This window comes from Desmodus rotundus, chromosome 13 (assembly GCF_022682495.2).
Source record: "Desmodus rotundus isolate HL8 chromosome 13, HLdesRot8A.1, whole genome shotgun sequence".
In the NCBI taxonomy this organism is placed as follows: Eukaryota; Metazoa; Chordata; class Mammalia; order Chiroptera; family Phyllostomidae; genus Desmodus; species Desmodus rotundus.
Window position 1 is genome coordinate 38426111 of NC_071399.1, and position 19171 is coordinate 38445281.

General features: G+C 37.2%; 1 protein-coding gene across 5 annotated transcripts in view; it reads right to left on the reverse strand.

The window, feature by feature from the left end:
* TPP2 (tripeptidyl peptidase 2) overlaps positions 1–18868 on the reverse strand; it is a 113630-nt gene extending 94762 nt beyond the window's left edge. For all 5 annotated transcript variants that reach the window (XR_011650737.1, XR_008425904.1, XM_024578812.4 and 2 more), the window contains exons 1-5: positions 18627–18868; positions 13263–13391; positions 7258–7353; positions 5360–5464; positions 2660–2784 (exon numbers count right to left, since the gene is read on the reverse strand). Coding sequence is in view for 3 of the 5 variants with exons in the window: in XM_024578812.4 (XP_024434580.2) it covers positions 2660–2784; positions 5360–5464; positions 7258–7353; positions 13263–13391; positions 18627–18791 (620 nt within the window). In the remaining 2 variants the exon portion in view is untranslated. The remainder of the gene's footprint in view (positions 1–2659; positions 2785–5359; positions 5465–7257; positions 7354–13262; positions 13392–18626) is intronic.
* Between the last annotated feature and the right edge of the window lie 303 nt (positions 18869–19171).

Sequence of the window (19171 nt, forward strand, 5' to 3'; positions counted from 1 at the left end):
AGTGACTGAACAATTCAAGCATGCTATCAAAATAACTATAAAATTTAGTGACTTCATTATAACTCCAGAGACGGCAAACGTGAATGTAATCAAGGTTATAACTTTCTGACGGTCTGCTTAGCTTAATTCAAGGAACATTTGTTAGAATACAGAGAAAAGGAATGTGAAAATGAGGTTGATGGAAAGAATTAGAGTATATGTGTGATGAAAATGGAAGATAGAAGAAACAGAGTTTGGGGGTTGTAAATTTCTGAACACTTTACATACATTTCTTCAATATTCTATGGAAAAAATCTATAGCTTTCATCAAATCTAAAACAAACAAACAAACAAACAACCAAACACAACAAACCTGAGATGGCAGGATCTAAAACCAGCAAAAAGAAAATAATGTCTTTCCTTTATGTAATCCTCTATAAATACTCATAGTACTGTTTTTCTCCACCAGTTTTTGCTCCATAAGGAGTGATGGTCAGTTTGACATTATACATCCTGGTGAATATTTAAGAATATTGTTAGAGTAGGTTACTTACTAATTGCAGAGATGTGGGTTTAACAATTGCTACAAATGTGGCAGGGGGAGGGCAGATGTGACATTCTTTGTGAAACAAAAACAAAAGAAACACATGATCCTTAAGGTCACTTTACCCTTTCTCAGAAATGGCTGGCATTTCTGAGATGACAGTGCCTACCTAGATCTGCCTCAGGTAATGTGGAGTCTTTAAGATTCTCCTAAAAAAAAGTCTGGATCTCACTCTGAGATAAGATGGGGAAATTAAAGTCCTATGTGATATATTATGATGCAAAAAAGTTATTTCTAGTAGTACCTGAAGCATAATTCTGCTGTACTTTTCACTTATTATAACATTTTCTAAAATGTTTCTTTAGTGATTTCAGATATTTCATTTAATGTTTGATTAAATATCATTTCCAACAGAAAAATTCTAAAAGTGTCTTAGAATGCTGCCGACAAACTGTTACAGTATAGCACTTTGTCAACTGCCTTAAGGATCAAATGAAACTCTTGGAAACATATACTGACACCTGGGATATCCTGATCCCAAATTCCTTTCTCTTAGAACAAAACGCGGCAGTTCTCAGTCATGCATGGAAAACACTTTAATTGAAACCGCTTATTGCTCCACTACCCAATCCTCACTGATATTATAATATTTCTTTAAGTCCTTTTGTAATATATTTTACAGTACATTTTCACCACATATACTCAGTTTTGTATCTAGTATTTTTTTCAATTTTAACCTTGCCTTCTCTCTCCCACACTAATACTCACCTAAGTCTTATCACTGGGAATGACTTTATCATGTTACACTACATGGTAGATGTAGCAAAATTGGCTAAACAATATGTTTGAACACTTTATATTATCAACACTGTGATCAAAGCTTTCTGTATAGCTTTTAGAAAAAAAACTGTTCACAAATGTGTGCACACTTTTAACATGTGTACACATACCCAAACAACATACCTGAATACATGCAGAAACTGTATTATTTAAAAACATCTGATGGAAAAATGCAAATATTTTATTAACACTTTCAGTCCCAAAGGGAGCAGGAATTTCTCATTCAATTAAAAATTTATACCCACTGTCAGAGATGAGTTAGTACCCACATCCAAGGGAGGAAAGCCCTCCTTTAAGACTGGTATATTGTAATGTAAACCATCTGAGAAAAGTAATCAGTCATTATATCTTGCTCTGTATCTTGGGAAATGATTCTCTGAATATGAAGAGGGACTCAAACTATAAGCCCATATTTAATTTCAAGTTTTAGGGATAAAAAAAGTGAAATATAATTCTATCAAAAGCAAAAATAAGTCTTAAAGAAAGGTTCTTGGTTTACTGCACGTACCTTAAAATACACATATGCCTAAATATCTGTATTAAGAACATATTCCTATTTCCATGCAGATAGAATTCAAAAAGTCATACCACCCAATTCCAAGAAACACATCTTCAGTGTATAATTCAGTAAGAAAGAATCTGTAACTTGGTATAAATCACCAAGATTACTATTATCACTAGTAGCAGCAGAATAGCTTACATTTCTTGAGTAAATATCAAAATGAAGTTTTACAAAATCCCTTAGGAAGCTAGTATTATCATCTCAATCAACAGATAAGGAAACAGGCTTAGAGAGGTGGAAAGCACTCAAGGTTACATAGCTAGGATTCCATCTCAGAGACTGAGTTCTGTGTCATAGTGCTTGTACAATACCGCCTTGCCTCACTTCAACTTAGCTACCTTATCTCTACTGAGATATCTTCATTCAACTTTCCTCCTTTGCTCAAAGTAGATGCTTTGCAACAATCTTTTGCAGTTACTTTCCAAATTGCTTAGCTTTAATCAGAAACATTGATATATATATCAACAATTAACCTGCTAAAATCAGGTTAATGATAACTATCTGCTTAGTGAAATAACTTCTTTAAAACACATAAGAGTCAGGTTTATTATTTATAGTGGTAAAAAGTTCAAAAGGCTTGTTTAAAACTACCCAAAAGCCAATCTGGCTTTCAAACAGTTTTGCTTAGTGATGTCAATGTTATTATAAACCAAATCTCTGACAGTTCAGTGGGTTTAATGTCCTTTAGAGTAGATAAAAATATTCTGCAGAGCTATAAAATACATAAAGTTTACCTCCAGACTTCACCATCGTGCCATACCAAACAGTCATATACAGGGCCAGGATCACTATATTTTTTCTCAAAAGAATTTAGCAATTCCACTTGACTTTGAAGCTCCTCCTTGATTAATTTATTTGCCTAATCAATTAGAACATATATTAATATTAGTACATTTTGTAATCTTGAAAAGTTATATTAACATATAACCAAAGACATAGTATGACCCAATAGTAAAGTCATTTTACCCTGGAAAAATGTAAGAAAATTTTCTTTTTATATCTATGTACCTTGTAGTTCAATTTAATGATGCAGGTATCAATTAATATTAAACATTAAAAAAATACTTCTTTTATTCAATTTCTCATTCAGTCACTCACTCTGCCCACTTTGAGAAAGACACTACGTTATATGTTGGTGATATCTTTTGGTCAAAACATGTGTTGGTCACATATCTATAATTTGTATAACTCATTTCTAAAATTAATTCTAAAATTGCTATAAAATAGGTTACCTGTACTGACTATTTTAGATTTTTGTATCAGGGCTGTTTCCATTTAAAACTTTTTCTTAAGAAGCCAAATAAATAAGAAAAATCATGAACTATCTTACCTCTTTTAGAATGTGCTAAGTTAAATAACTACTATATTCATGACCATGTACATATAAGCTTCTATTTAACCATTCTGATGTATAGAAATGAGAATTTAAAATGTTTCAACCTAAGTATTTTTTTAACTACATACTACATTAGACTGCGCTAAAGTCACGCCAATAACCCTCGTAAGTAAAAATTTAATTTTCACATGTTCCAAAAATCTTAAGCTAGGCTTTGTTTTTAATTATTTAACATATTGAACATTTACTCCCCCTTAAAGAAAAAAGACAATTATATAGACATGTTTGGCCTACAATAAGATATTAAATCCAGCTCCCTCTTTTATAAAGTTATCCATTTACATGTAGCACCTGAAATACTACATTTGTTGTGTCCAATAAAAGGATGAGTCAGGACAAATGCTGACCTAACAGAAAATTACACAGCTGTTCGGAAAAGAATGCTATACACAGATTAATATAAATTAAATGTGTATATAGATCTATACAGGCCAGTGGTCTTCAACACTAGCTGTATGTTAATTAAAGCTCATGGGGAGCATATAAAATGCCTGCCTCCCTGCAAGGTTTTGATTTAATTCCTCTCTAAGGCACAAGCACTGGCAGTTTTAAAGTTCTTCATATGATTCTAATATGCAGCCAAGATGGAGAACCACTAATATGATTCCATTTTTGATTAAGAAAAGGTACATTCATGCATTAAAAGAAAAATTCAGAAGGATAAACATAGAGTTGTTGTTACCATCCCTGAAGGGTGGCATTTTGGAGGCTTTCACTCGCCACTTTATATGCCTGTGTTGTCCAAAAGTTTCTGCAACTAGCAAATATTTTCTACATAATAAATCAAGACATTATTTTTATTTTATAAATTGATTCAAAAAACGTACTGGCTATTTAAGTATGGAGAACACTGGGAACACTCATACGAGGGGGTGACCCCCAAAAACCCCTGGAATTATCTTCTGGAGGCTGGGCCCCCTTTGGCACAGGCTTCTCCTGCTAGGTGAGTGTTCTAGGACCCATCCTTACCAGTGTGCCAGCTGGCATTGTAAGAGGCTGCATTTGGCTTCAGTGAATTGTTTTTGAAGACTCTTTCAACTTGTTTGCCCATTTCATGATGGGTGATTTATGAGTGCTCCTGCCCACATTGCGCTGAGTGTTCAGCAGTTTTTGACCAAAAACGGTATGACCCCTGTGTCCTATCCTCCCTATTCACTGGATCTCACCCTGAGCAATCTTTTTTTGTTTCCCTGGATGAAAAAATCCTCAAAGGGAAGTATTTTGCTGATGTGGAAGAGATGAAACAAAAAACAGAAGCACTAAAAGGCATCAAAATCGGTGAGTTCAAAAACTGTTTTGAGCAGTGGGAAAACATCCCAATACATCTATTGCATCAAATGGAGAATACTTTGAAGGTGACTGAAGTTTTAAACATTTAAGTATGAATATCCAAGTTTTTACTAAATAAATTCAAGATTTTTTCAGGTTCCCTCCTCATATGTTTCTTGTGGGCATGTGAATTAGAATGGCCAATTATGACCCCCTTAAATGCACAAGAATGTTCAAAATAATATTTTTAATAATAGCCAAAAATTAAAAACAAAGAAAATATCAATATGCAGAATGGATATATAAATAGCAAGGGATGTGAACAACTATTTCAACACTCCAAATATAGATGAATCTCACCAACATACTGAGAGGAGCTACACATAAAAGAATGCACACTGTATGATTCCATTTTAAAAAACTGGAAATAGACATAATCATTCAGTAGATTTAGAAGTTAGGATGGTGATTGCCTTTAGGGAGGAAGAGGGAGGAAGTAGGGAGACGCATGAGATGATGCAGCTAATATGAGAGTGTTCACTTTGTGATCATTCATGACTACACACTTATGATTTAAGCACTTTTACATGTTGAATAATAAGTTCTAAAAATTATACATATAAATTGATTTCAGATAAATAATAAAGGAAAAATGAGTAAAACTAAACAACTTAAAACTTGTGGAAAAAAAAGTCTATTAATAATTATCTCAGAACTGTATGGTACACGGTCCTACAGTAATGTGTAAATAAAAATGATGAGCACCAACTTGAGAAGGGCAATTGTTGCCAACATCAAATTCTTCCTGTTTTCTACAAGCTTCTGCCAGGGCCACTCTGTGAATAGGGTCCCAGATTTTTTCCTTCCGTTCTTTCTGTAAAGACAGAAAATGTATCTCACAATGAGGCTGAAAAACATTGAGAGGTAAACCTAGACAGTCATTTATACGTAGACCTAGTTATTATCAGCTGTGATGCTACATGATTCTCACACAAATGCTAAAAAAAACCCATTTATAATCAAGTTCATAAAGCAATGAATCAATGATTAAAAACTGTTTAGTTCACTCGCTGCACCCAGGTTTTAAGAGAACAACTTTACCAAGGTAAACAAAATATATATATATATTTTTGGTAAACATATTTAAAAAAATGTATTGTTATTCAATTAAACCAAATATATTTTTATATATCGTATGCCCCAATTTAAATCCTTGAAGAGGATATAAATAATACTATGTCAGATAACTAAATTCCCAGTAATTTAAAGTAAAAGAAAATACTGTATTTTGGGAACTTACAGAGCTGATTAAGCACAAGCAAAGGACAAGAGTAAGATTGCAGCTGCATTTTGATGGACATGCAGGCTTCCTCAATTTCCATACCCCTAGCTTATTTTTTTCTGATTTTCTTTGACTTCATAGGTTTCTTTGTTACTGAAATTGATCTTACCTTCATCTCCACTGTCTTTAACACAGAGTACCTCCCTACAGAAAAATCCTTTCTAGTAAAATTATCAGTTTGGCTGACTTAAGGCAGCGGATGGGAGTCAACTTTAACTTAACATATTTGCATGTTAATTTGTACCTTAGCAACACAGATTAAATTTAACATAGTGTATAAAAATACTGTGCTATATATGTGTATTTCGGCTTAAAATTTAAAAATAAAATAGTATCCAATAAAAGTCATGTGCATTACTCTTTTGTAATAATGATTGGAATCTAATAAGTAATGGTTATTATATATGTAATATAACTTCTTATGGCTTATAATAAGTTATGACCCCCTAGAGAAGCAGATAATATTATGATTAGATAAAAGGGTCCACAGGTCCTTCCCCTCGGGCTCATTTTCAAGGATCACATCTCATTTTACAGTTGAAACCCTAAACCTGTCTACATCAGCAACTAGTGTCATAGCAATCTTCTAAAGTGGCGCTGTCAAATACAGGAGCCACTAGTTCCGTTTTGTTATTTAAAGTGAATTCTAAAATATTTCATCAATTAAAATTTCAATTATTTAGTCATCCTAGTCACATTTCAAGTTTGCAATAACTACCTGTGGCTAGTGACTACCATAATGGATAGATATCAAACATTTTGAACATTTCCATCATCACTGAAAGGTCTATTGAATAGTGCTGCTTTAAAGCAGGCCACGTATCACTTAATTTACAACTGTACTTTTCTAATGACAGATTTGTGTTTCATATACTGCAGTTGCTTTGTATGAGTAACCCTTTCCTTAATAGTGAATGATAACTAACTGAGACCAAGTAAGAAAAATAGGACAAATTATCATAAAAGCTATAAAGTCTAGACTTTAAATCAACTGTCTTTAGCCTTTTTGAGGTTAAAAAGTAAAGTCCTTCGATAATCCAATGAAAGCTATATCTCAGTTCCCAGAAAAACACAAATATCCAAAGATTTGAAATTAATTTTAGTGTATTCACAAATTCCCTAAGTCTATGCAAGTATTCAAGATTAAGAACCATGACTTTAAATAGGTAACATTCCATTGTACAGCATCTTCCTTTAAGCAGTCACTGATTGATAGTCTCTGATCAACCAAAATAATTAAGTGTTAGTGAGATTTTATGAATTTTTCTTCAGTAGGAATAAAATTTGAGAAAGAAAATAAGTCAGTGATATAGACTGATCATTACCTGTATCCTTTCCTTGAGGGCCTTTGGATAAAAGTCATAGCCATTTTTTATGCCAATATGATATTTGCCTGAGGGATTTGTCCAACTCACAGGAATCTATAGAAAAATAAATAAATTACTGATTCACTAAATGCTTCCCATTTCCAACAATTTACTACTGAAGAAAAAGGTATTTCACTTCTATCCTAATGGCTCAATGTAGATGAGCAGGTTCATGTATTAGAGCACTATTTTTAATGTTCTAAGGTGCCACTTAATATCTCTTTGGTTTCTTTTATCTCAACCATAAATAAAATGGTTCAACTAGAATACCTTTCATTTACACAATACTTCATAGTTTATAAAGTGCTTTCAACATATGCAACCTAATTAAAACACTAAGATCTTTAGTTCTTAAGCATCAATAACACCTTGCCTCTCCCTTCACCACCCTATAGCCCATCAACTAGGGGAAAGGAATTTACAGAACCTCCTACCCTTAGAATTCTTGTTAATAAGAAGAACTTTAATGTCTAGAAACTAAGAGCTCTTGAGTTTGTAAGAAAAAAGTTCCATAAAATCATTACATGTAACATTTTATAATAGTCTTTTCAACTATCTCAAAGTATTCAAAAATAACACAAAGTTTTTCATTAACAGAATGATGTAAAGAGGATGCCCAGTTTACAAATGGAGAAAGCAAAGAAGCAAAAGGAAATTAAATAACTTGCCCAAACAACAGAGAGGCAGAAAAGAAAATTAGAATCTGGTTCTATCATGGAGACCAAAAAACTCAGTGTAAATGATATGCAATTTAAAGTCATACAGAAACACTTCCAGTCAAGATGGAGGCATACCTAAACATGCCTTGCCTCCTTGAACTAGACTACAAAACTAGACTACAAAACAAGTATCACCCAGAATAGTAAAAAAAAAAAAAAAATGAGTTGTATGGAAGTCTGACAACCAAGGATTTAAAGAAGGCACATTCATCCAGATGGGCAGGTGGGGCGAGAGGTGGGGAGACATGAAAGGGGCAGTCCCACATCCATATGTGGTGGATAAAAATCAGGAGGGATATACCTCAGGAGCCAGGAATCCCAGTCCCACACCAGAATACCCTGCGCAGGGTTCTACCACCAAGAAGCTAAACCCCATAACTTCTGACTGTAAAAAACCCTGGGGGTTGGGGCAGTAGAACAAATAGCAGGATTCTTATGAGACTCTTCTTAAAGGGCCTCCTCTTAGGAGACTCCTCTTAAACAGACTTAGGACTTTCATTCCTTCTGGGATTCGGCACCAGGGCAACACCTAGAAGAGCACCAAAGGCATGTGGGGAGAAATTGAAGGGACTGGCATCAGGGCAAGGACCAGGAGACAGCTTCCTCCCCAGCAAAACTCCAGAGGCCAGTCAGAGGCACTGTCCCCTGAGGCCTCCTCCACACAGAGCTACAGAGTGGTGACACGGGTTACCCTGCCCTGGTGATTGCCTAAGGCTCCGCACCATACAACTTATAGGTGCGCTTTTCTACAATAGGTCACAATACTAAGACAGGAAGTCAAAGGAGCTCTACCTAAAACACAGAAACAAACACAGGCAGGCTACCAAAATGAGACAAAGAAATACGGGCCAAATGAAAAAACTGAACAAAACTCCAGAAAAAGAACTGAACAAAAAGGAGATAAGCAAAATATCAGATGCAGAGTTCAAAACACTGGTTATCAGGATGTTCAAGGAACTCAAAGTGTACTTCAACAGCATAAAAAAGACCCAGGCAAAAAAAGGAGGTTACATTAAGTGAAATAAAGAAAAATCTATAGGGAACCAACAGTGGGGGGATGAAGCCAAGAATCAAATCAATGATTTGGAACATCAGGAAGAAAAAAATATTCAATTAGAACAGCAAGAAGAAAAAAAAAAGAATCAAAAACAATGATAGGCTAAGGAGTCTCTGGGACATCTTCAAATGTACCAACACCTGAATCACTGGGGTGCCAGAAGGAGAAGAGGAAGAGCAAGAAATTAAAAACTTATTTGAACAAATAATAAAAGAAAACTTCCCTAATTTGGTGAAGGAAACAGACATACAAGAAAACACAGAGTTCCAAACAAGATGGACACAAAGAGAACCACAAGACACATCATAATTAAAATGCCAAAGGTTAAAGATAAAAAGAGAACCCTGGCTGGTGTGGCTCAGTGGATTGAGTACCAGCCTGTGAACCAAAGGGTCACCAATTCGATTCCTAGTCAGAGCACATGCCTGAGTTGTGGAGCAGGTCTTCATTGAGGGGTGTGCGTGAAGCAATCACACACTGATGTTTCTCTCCCTCTCTTTCTCCCTCCCTTCCCCCTCTCTCTAAAAATAAATAAATTTTTAAAAAATCTTAAAAAATTTATTAAAAAATAATAAAGAAAGAAAGAATCTTAAAAGCAGCAAGAGTAAAGAAGAGAGTTACCTACAAAGGAGTTCCCATAAGACTGTCAGCTGATTTCTCAAAAGAAACTTTGCAGTCTAGAAGGGGCTAGCAAGAAGTATTCAAAGTGATGAAAAGCAAGACCTACAACCTATATTACTCTATCCGGAAGAGCTATCATTTAGAATGGAAGGGCAGAAAGACTGCTTCCCAGACAAGGTAAAGTTGAAGGTATTCACACCACCAAGCCATTATTATATGAAATGTTAAAGGGAATCACATAAGAAAAAAAAGATCAAACTATGAACATTAAAATGGCAATAAATTCACAACTATTAACAACTGAATCTAAAAAACAAACTAAGCAAACAAAGCAGAACAGATATGGAGATCATTTGGAGAGTTATCAGCTGGGAGAGAGAAGGGGGAGAATGGAGGGGAAAAGGTGCAGGGATTAAGAAGTACAAATGAGACAGGGGGAAGTTAAGAACAATATAGAAAATGGAGAAGCCAAAGAACTTAATGTATGCCCCATGGACATGAACTAAAGGGGAGGGCCATTAGTGAAAAATGGGGGTAGCAGGGGAGGGGGAAAAAAGGGGGAATAATTGGGACAACTGTAATAGCAAAATAAATAAAATGTATTTAAATAAAATAGTCATATAAAACTGGCTATAAATCCAAACTCCTCTATTAACTAGGTGGAATTGATCCACTGGCTCTTCACACGTAAGAGGAAAAAAATAATCCCTACCTTATGATTCTCATGAATAACAAAATGCACTAGACATCAACTAACTTGAAATGTCAATAAAGAAAATGCAGAGGTATAGCCAAGTAGCTCAGATGGTTAGAACACTGTCCCAGTACACCAAAGTTGTGGGTTCATCCCCAGTCAGGGACATTCAAGGAGCAAATGATGAATGCAAAAATAAATAGAACATATCTATGTTTCTCTCTGTCAAATCAATCAATAAAAATAAAGACAATGTGAAGGATTCACACTCTTCATAAGCATAGGACCTATAATCATTAAGAACAGCTTTTAAATGTGTATAAATTATGAAGCTGAATTATCAACCACTCAGAGTTGGTTCACTCATCAAACCTCCCTTGTGCAACATCTTTAACCAACTGGCCCCCAGGTACCTCATCAAATCATTCACCAGGTAGGAAACTTTTGGATGAAATTTTCTCACAAAAAAATGGAAGAAAATGATCATTCACAGAAGTTCAAAGATTTACTAACTTTTTAAAAGCCTGCATATCACTAATCATTTCTGAATGAAATGGATGTCTAGAGTATGTGAAACTTCAACTATGTTGGCATACGAACTAGTGCTTTTCATTCAAAACTTAATCCACCTTCTTTAGAGAACAGTTTCTTAACTCACATCAATGTTCCTCTCCCTTTCTCCCTCCCTTCATCCCCCTCTAAAAATAAATAAAATCTTTTAAGAAAATGGGGATAACCTGTAAAGAACAATCAGAAAATAAACCATGGTTCTGCTATCTAATTTTAACCAAGTTAGAATAAAGTTAACTTTTCTCTATGAGGCAATTTTGGAAAATGTCATTGTATCTACTTGAGAATTCTTTACAAATGAAGATACATTTAGTCTCTTTAAGAATGAAAACTTTGTATTTTGACCACTTTAAGTTGTTATCTTTAAAGTGGCTTTAATTACATGGCAACTACAATGTAATAACACTGTCTGTCACAAGAGAAACACAATCTCTTTCATTACCCACTACCCTTCTTTTCCCTGAGTCTTTTATAAATGCCTAGCAGGGAATTGAACATTTTCTTAAACAACCCAAGTGCCATCCTTAGTGTTAATGTTCCATGCAGTAGAATCCTGTCAAAGAGGTCTTTTTTTGCCTCCAAACCTCATCACATTGGGTGTTAGAGCTTCAATGTATGAATTTTGGGGGCACACATTCAGTCCATAACACATGAAAAAGGCAGCAAAATATTAGTGCCTGCTGTCTGCCTATAGTAGGTAGATTCTAAGATGACTGATGCCTTTATATAGTCCTCTCCGCTAATGAAGACAGGATCTGTGAATATCACTCCTATGATATGTTAACTAAAATGGCAAAGGTGAAGGATATTGCAGATACAATTTTGGTCTCTCATCAGGTGACTGAGTTAATCAAAGGGGAAATTAGCTTTGTGTATGTGACCTAATAAGGTGAGCTCTCTAAAAGACAGACTGAGGTCATCTTTAAGGTCAGAGAGATTCTTTTGTTGGCCTTCCATAAACAAGCTGTCAGGACAAAAAAAAATTATGCCAACAACCATGTTAACGTAGAAGAGGAGCCTCAGATGAGACTGCAATTCCAACCAACACTTGATTGTAACCTGGTTAAAACCCTGAGCTGAGAGCCACAAAGAGCCATGCCTGGACTTCTGACCCACGGAAACAGTAAGATAATAAATGTAGGAATGTATGTGATGTGATTTTAAGCCATAAAGTTTTTGTTACTTTGTTAGATAGCAGAGAAAACTACTCCATTGCCACAGCAATCTTATCTAGTAGACAATGCTTAAACATAATTCAGACACGGTAAAAGATGGAAAAAGTTAAATGTAGCTCTTTATACATATAAAGAACCACAAATTTATTTTCCAAACTAATTCTGTTTATTGGTTTAAAAGGTGAGAATGGAATCACAAATTCTTGCCATCTAACAAACTCATTAGCCAATTTCTCATGAACTGTACTGTTTGTTTTCTAATTATTTTTCATGTTCGCTTAATCTAGCCTTTCTACCAAGTACAAGGAATAAGACAATGCTAATCACTTAAGTCCATAATTATTAAATCCTAAATATTTCATGTTCAAGTTTCCAGAAAGGCCAGAAAAAGATGAAGGCAAAACTGTCATCTTGTCACTTTTCCCACCTTTCCATTCAAAACTTAAAATTTTTAGTATTTGGCAACCACACTGAAAAACAGAACAACCCAATTTTAAGCCTACTATCAAACAACAAAACAACGACTTCCTCTAAGATGGCCCCTAATGAACCCCACATCCTCGTATTCATGCCCTTGTAAAATCCCCACTGCTTAAGTGTGTGCTGGATTTAATGACTCATCTCTCAATGAAAAGAATATAGCAGAAGTAATAGAATGTCACTTCCAAGATTAATTTATAAAAAGACCATGGCCTGTATCTTGGGCACACTCTCTTGGATTCCTGCTCCCACCAGCAGGGTGTAAGAAGCTGCATGTTGTGAAGCATCCTGGTGGAGTGATCTTAGTAGCAAGGAACCAGAGCCTGCCAATAACCACTTGAGGGAGCTTGGAAACAGACTCCCCTTCCCCGCCAAGTTGAGCTTTCAGATGAAACTGCAACCTTGACTAACAACAAGCTGAGAAGAGATCTTGAACAAGAGGCACTCGACTAACTCACACACAGATTCCTGACTCAAACTGCGGTAATAAATGTTGTTTTAAGCCATGAAATTTTACAGTAATTTGTTATACAGTAACAGCTACTAATACTCACCATGCCATCAAATGTAAGCTAAAAACATTAGATGGTTTGAGATAACAATACAAAAAAAAGAAAAAAATTAATTAAAAATATAAAAGCTCCAACCTTAAGCACTCTCCCTGAAAGGCCAACAATTTCACCATCCTTTGGCTCTACTACTATAGTAGTATTCACATCACCACTTCCTGTTGTGTCAACGATATCAACGATTTTTGGTTTTCCATCAGATGTAACCTAAAAATTAAAAGAAATTAAAATGAGTTATAGATTTAACTTTTTCTGCTTAAAAGCAAGCAATGTCAATCCCCATGTGTGCATATGTACACATATATAAAACGTCCTATAAAATCTGCTTTCATTATAGAAAAAGAACTGAATTGTTTTAAGCAAAAGCCTGACAATCCTAAAAAGAAAATTTAATCATGGAAAACACCATAGAATCCTTCAAGTGGTTTCATATATTCAGTTAACAAATATTTACTAAGCATTTACTATAGGTCACACTCTGTTTTAGGTATAGGGGACATAGTAATGATTAATACACAAAAATCCCTGACCTCACAGATCTTGCATTATATAGTCAATAAACAAATAAGTAAAAAGTATAAATGTCAGACAGTGATAATTACTACTGAGAAAAATTAAGCAGGGAAAGGAGACAAGAGGTATAGGGCTTTTGATTTAAACCAAGATGGTCAATAAAGTTCTCACTGAAGAGGAAACACTTGAGAAAAGATCTGAAGAACGTGAGCTTGGGGCTAGACAAGTACAAAATGTTAGGGGGAAAATGTTTAATAATATTTCATTATTGGATGCCACAATAAGCACTCAAACTTCATGTAAGTCCAAATTCAAACTTAACACTAAAACTTGTCTCTCTCTATGCTTTGCCACCTCAGGAAATCAACACAGAGCCGGTTGCTCAAGCCAGAAACTTAAAAGTCCTTCTCTCTTTAGTTTACCCCTCATATCAAATCTGTCAGAAGTCCTCTTACTTCTACTTCTAAAATATAGTTCAAATCTATCTTCTTTTTTGATTTTTACTACTAGTGCTCTCTACCACAATCCTCTCTTGCCTTCATGATGTGATGATGCCAGTGTCTCCCAGTGTCCATTCCTGGCCTCCACAGAAATCAGTAACAAAACAAACTGTATTATGCCAGCCCTCCACTTAACATCCCGCCAGGGATTTACTGAGTGCTCAATATAAAAAACCTTTGCCAGATATGACCCGTTACTCTCAGCCGCTCATAACTCTAACCACTCTGGCCTCTTTACAATTCTTGGAATGTTCCAAACTTTCACCTGCTTCACAACTTATTTGCACAGGGTCCTTATGCTTAGAATTCTGTCCCTTCAGTCTTTCCACAGGAATTTCAATACTATCTTAGTTTTCTACTAAAATGTTATCCCTCAGAAAGCCTTCCCTGTAACTTCCTTTAAGTGGCTGCCATCCTAAACCTGATTATTCTTTCTCAGTGTGCCTTGTTTCCTTCATTGAACTCAGTATGTAATTATACAGTTATGTGACTCCTCTATTTCCACTATCAGAAGATAAGGTCCATAGAGCTAGTACTATGACTATTTTATTCACCAAACCTAGCAGTGCCTGTAGGTATGCAGTATGTATTTAATTACTGGATGACCTGATACTAATTACTCAGTATTAAGATTTTCCTAAGGTCTAGTTTCTTGCCCAGCTCATAAACTTTCATTTGGGCCATGCTGACTGGTACAGGTAACAGTACTGGATTTTCATATTGCTTTCGTGAGAAAAATCACTTCTGGGATCTTCCTGGACTAAGGAATCTGTAGCATTCAACATGTATGTACTGAATTCCCAGCAAGAATCATGGGCTGATACAAAGAGACTGAAAAAAGAAGATGCTTTAGCCTCAAGAAAAAAAAAAGAATATAAAAAAATGGCAAGTGTGACAAGAGCACAAGGCCTTGAAGCTCCTTTTCCACCTGGAGAATTCATGCTCTTTAAGATAAAGCTTACTGTCCCTTTCAGAGTCACCTGCCTCCCTCCCCAATACCAACTGCTCTGTCCTTAAAGCTCTTTAGTTAAGGCATACCTGAAAGGAGGAGAGGGAAAATCACTATATGGAGGAAACAAGGGCACACATTTTTTTTTCTTTGTAAGGCAAAGCAAAGGGTGGTTGGTGGACTCCAAATTTCACTCCAATCCCGTTGCCATCAAACACGCAGGGGCTGATAGCTTTGTTATGGGCTGCACAGCTGTGATTTTTATGTATGGTAGTTCTTAATCTGGATGCTTACTCTTTGGGGGCTGTCTATACAAGTACTTTAATAGCACTAGGAACACAAATCACACCTATCATTCTCATTCAATGAGTAAACAACTTCAGTGACTTGAGATCAAGTAATCACAAGAGATCACTAACAAGCCAGACACAGATCCCTCTCATTAGCAACCTCATTATCAGGACGGGAGCAAAGAAAGCCTAATGGGATTTAGTGGCTTACTTACCATCTACAGTACTACTGACACAGCTTTACTTACTAGGACCTCTCTCTCTTTCATTTCTTATATATGCAATTTTCTATCTATACTTCTTTCTTCACCATTAGGAGAAGGCAACCACTGTACTGTAGATAATAAGACAAAAGAGGAAATTTAGAGTTAGGAAGAAAGGAGGGTGGAGCTGAATCAAATCAGTAGATATCCCAAAAGGCAATGGGGTCAAGACCCAGCTGGGTTTCCAAGTATGAAGCAAGAGTGTACAGGCGATGGTAGAAGGCTTGCAGGCAGATTAAACTCCATGTGCAAAGGAAGATATGTATTGCAGAAAGACCTGAAATATTTGGGTAAAAAAACAGAGTGACATGTTCCAGGTCAGAGCACAGGGTAAATGTGGGTATGGACAGAAAAAATGGTGAGATGAGAACTGAGGCTACATGAGGTGGAGTTGGATGGTGAAGGGCAATACACATGGTTCAAATTTTTGGATTTTTATGCAAAGGCAATTAGGATGCCAAAACAGCTTTATTTTATATTAGACAAGAGTGAATGGAATTTTGTGGGTTTTTTTGATAAAGGAAAATAACTTAGGCAATGTGATGGATGGATCCATGTAAAGCAACACTGCTGGCCAGGGAGACACATTGGCTATTGCATATTCATTTCCAGGTCTAGTCCAAGAACCATCTCTCATCTGTGAAGTCTGATTGGTCTAGCTTTCATTGGTCCTCTCTGATCAATCTCTGTAAGAGAGTCTAAAGGACTACATTATTTTTTAACACATTAAGCGCCTACCAGGTGCCTGAATATTTGCTGAGGAAAGATTTAATCATTTATGTGATTATTACTCTTGTCATGCTGTCCACCCTCCCAACAAGCCCACACAACTGTTGAAGAAAAGACAACTGGGCCCAAGGCAGTTACCACAGAATAAGAAGAGTCCACTGTGTTCTTGAAAGTTTTCACTTGTGCCTCTAGTCCTCTATTTAGACCCCACTTGGCTTTCCAAACTTCCACTTTGGCCTCTTCCTCCCCTATTTCACTCTTTCCCTCCTTTTTACTTCCATCTACTTTATCTTAATGAGGTAGGAATACATAGATATACAAAATTAATTTGTTAAAGATAAGGTGAAAAAAACATAAAAAGTCAGTATGTTTGCAAGCCATGAATCTCTTAACTAGCCACATTTAGGTCAATCTCTCAAGAGTTAAAAGCTCTCAGAAGAATTATGTTTTATTTTACTTCAATATTTCATTGTTTAAACACTTGCTATTACATGCATATTTATCTTTCAGATAGTTGGGTGATAAGACCCAGCATAAACTCCTTTAACTAAATATCTTTGCTTTAAAAAAGTAGTGTTTAACACTTTTCTTGAGCACTTAAAAGAGTCCATATAATTAATCTCAATCAATTTTCATAACGACACTGTGGGATGAGAATTACTGTTACATTAAAGAAAGTTAAGAAAATAATTTGATAAGCAGACCTGGGAAATTCTACAAAAGTATTTTTTCTAAGACAGTACTCCTCCAAATTCTTCTGATTCTCTTATTATCCTAACAAAAGACCCAGTGAACCACTTACCCCAGCTGTACTCCTCCTTATCCCTATAAAAAGTAAACATACAGCACAACAGAATGGAAACTATTACTAATCTGTAATAAAGCCTCAGTTATATGAGAGCTGTCATTGTTTTTAAGTCTTTAGAGTTTTTAATACAACTGTACCACTAGAGCTACCTGGAGGGAACTCATCACCTGCTCTTCTTATGATTCACCAAAGATGCCTGGCAGGACCACCATAGGATGTATTGTACTCCAGAATGCTGCTGAAGAATTAACAGGAGGCATCAGAGAGTCAGACTAGTTCCCTTTCCCCCTTAATTACATCCTAACTTCCAAAATGCTACCTCAAATATTAGAGAGCACAATAGAGGGTCCAGAGGCAGGAGAAGCGTGGGGGAGGGAGGGGAGATAATTATTAAATTTCAGCGTTTAGTGTAGAAAGGAGGGTAAGATACATAGATGATGCGCTGAAATGAGAGGTCAGCACACAGGAGTTGATCTTGAACAAGATCAATGAAATTTTATTACTGAATTTCAGTAACAGGCTAAGGCTAAATTTACAAAAGTCAAACTTTGGATCCTTTAAACAGAATGTTTCAGAGGAACATCCTTTAAAATTATTTTTTAGTACGGTTCCTTGATCTAAAGGTGACTAAGGCAAGACTAAGCAATTTTTTAAATTGTAAATAGAGTACGTTGCCTTATTTTTGGAGGTGAAAAATTTACAGAAGTATAATTTAATGAAGTCTGAAGTTCGCCAAAACCAAACTAAAAGACTAAGACATGCGTTTCAATGACCCTAAATAAGTACATTGCAGAAGATGGTTTAAAAGTAGAATACATAAACTACCAAAGGAAGTAATTCCGGAAGTTGACCGAGTTATCTACATGAAACCCGGCTTTCGTGTTTAAAAATAAACAATTCTTTCCAAAACTAAATATTCCTAACTCAGCAACAAAAATAAGTTCTGATAGGTCATTTGCCCCCCACCCCCCGCAATGTGTAATAAAAATTGTAAAATCCTCATTTGAAAATAGGCACGGGCCGGTGTCCGGGACACGAGGGATAAGTGGAGGAAGACAGTGTGACGGGAAGGAGCCCGAGGGCCCTGGCCTGGCAGCGCCTAGGTAGGTAGGGGCTTCCTGGGTGAAAGGCAGATCCAGACACCCGACCAGCCGCGCCCACCGCTTTTGTCTGGGCCGGGATCACTTCCCAGCCTGGGTGCCCGGGCTGGAGGCCCCGCGCCCCTGGCACCCCGCCCGGCCTCCGCGCACGCTCTGCCCTCTGCCTCCCTCTAGCACCCGGGTCTCGCTCGGCCTCAGAGCGGGCTTCGACCTCCAGGCTCGGAAGCTGCTCCTCTAAGACTCCAGGGCCCGCCGGCCGCCCGCGCCCAAGCGCGCCGCGGCTACCGCACCTGCATGCCCGGGGCACCGGGGTCAACCCCCGTGTCCAGGACGGCGATGAGCACCCCTCGCCCGTCATACTCCGGGTAGCGACAGAGAAAGGAGGCGGCCCCGGTCTCTTTCTTGGGCAGAAGGCCGTGGAAAGGGAAGGGCTCCTCAGTGGCGGCGGTGGCCATGAACGCAGGCTGGAGGACGACGAAGAGGCAAACTGCCAGGCTGCGCGCGGACTAGCAGCGCGAGGACACCGGGCTGCCACGGGCCTGGGCGGGGGCGAGGGGCGGGACCGGCTGGCCGCCAATCCCAGCCCGCCAGGGAGAGGTGGCCAATCAGGCTCTGTACGTAAGCTAACGGCGCTGCTCTAGGAGCGGTGCGGAGTGTTGCCCTGGCCGCAGTGAAGGGGGCGGAGTCGGAGACGTCGCTGGAGGATTTGGTTCTGGAACCTGGACCCTTAAAGAGGCTCGCACTGGGAATTTTTAGGATGGGACCGGCCTCCAAGCAAGGGGTTCGTGATTCCCAGGCTGAAGCCCTCCCCTAACGACGGGGAAAGAAATAGGCC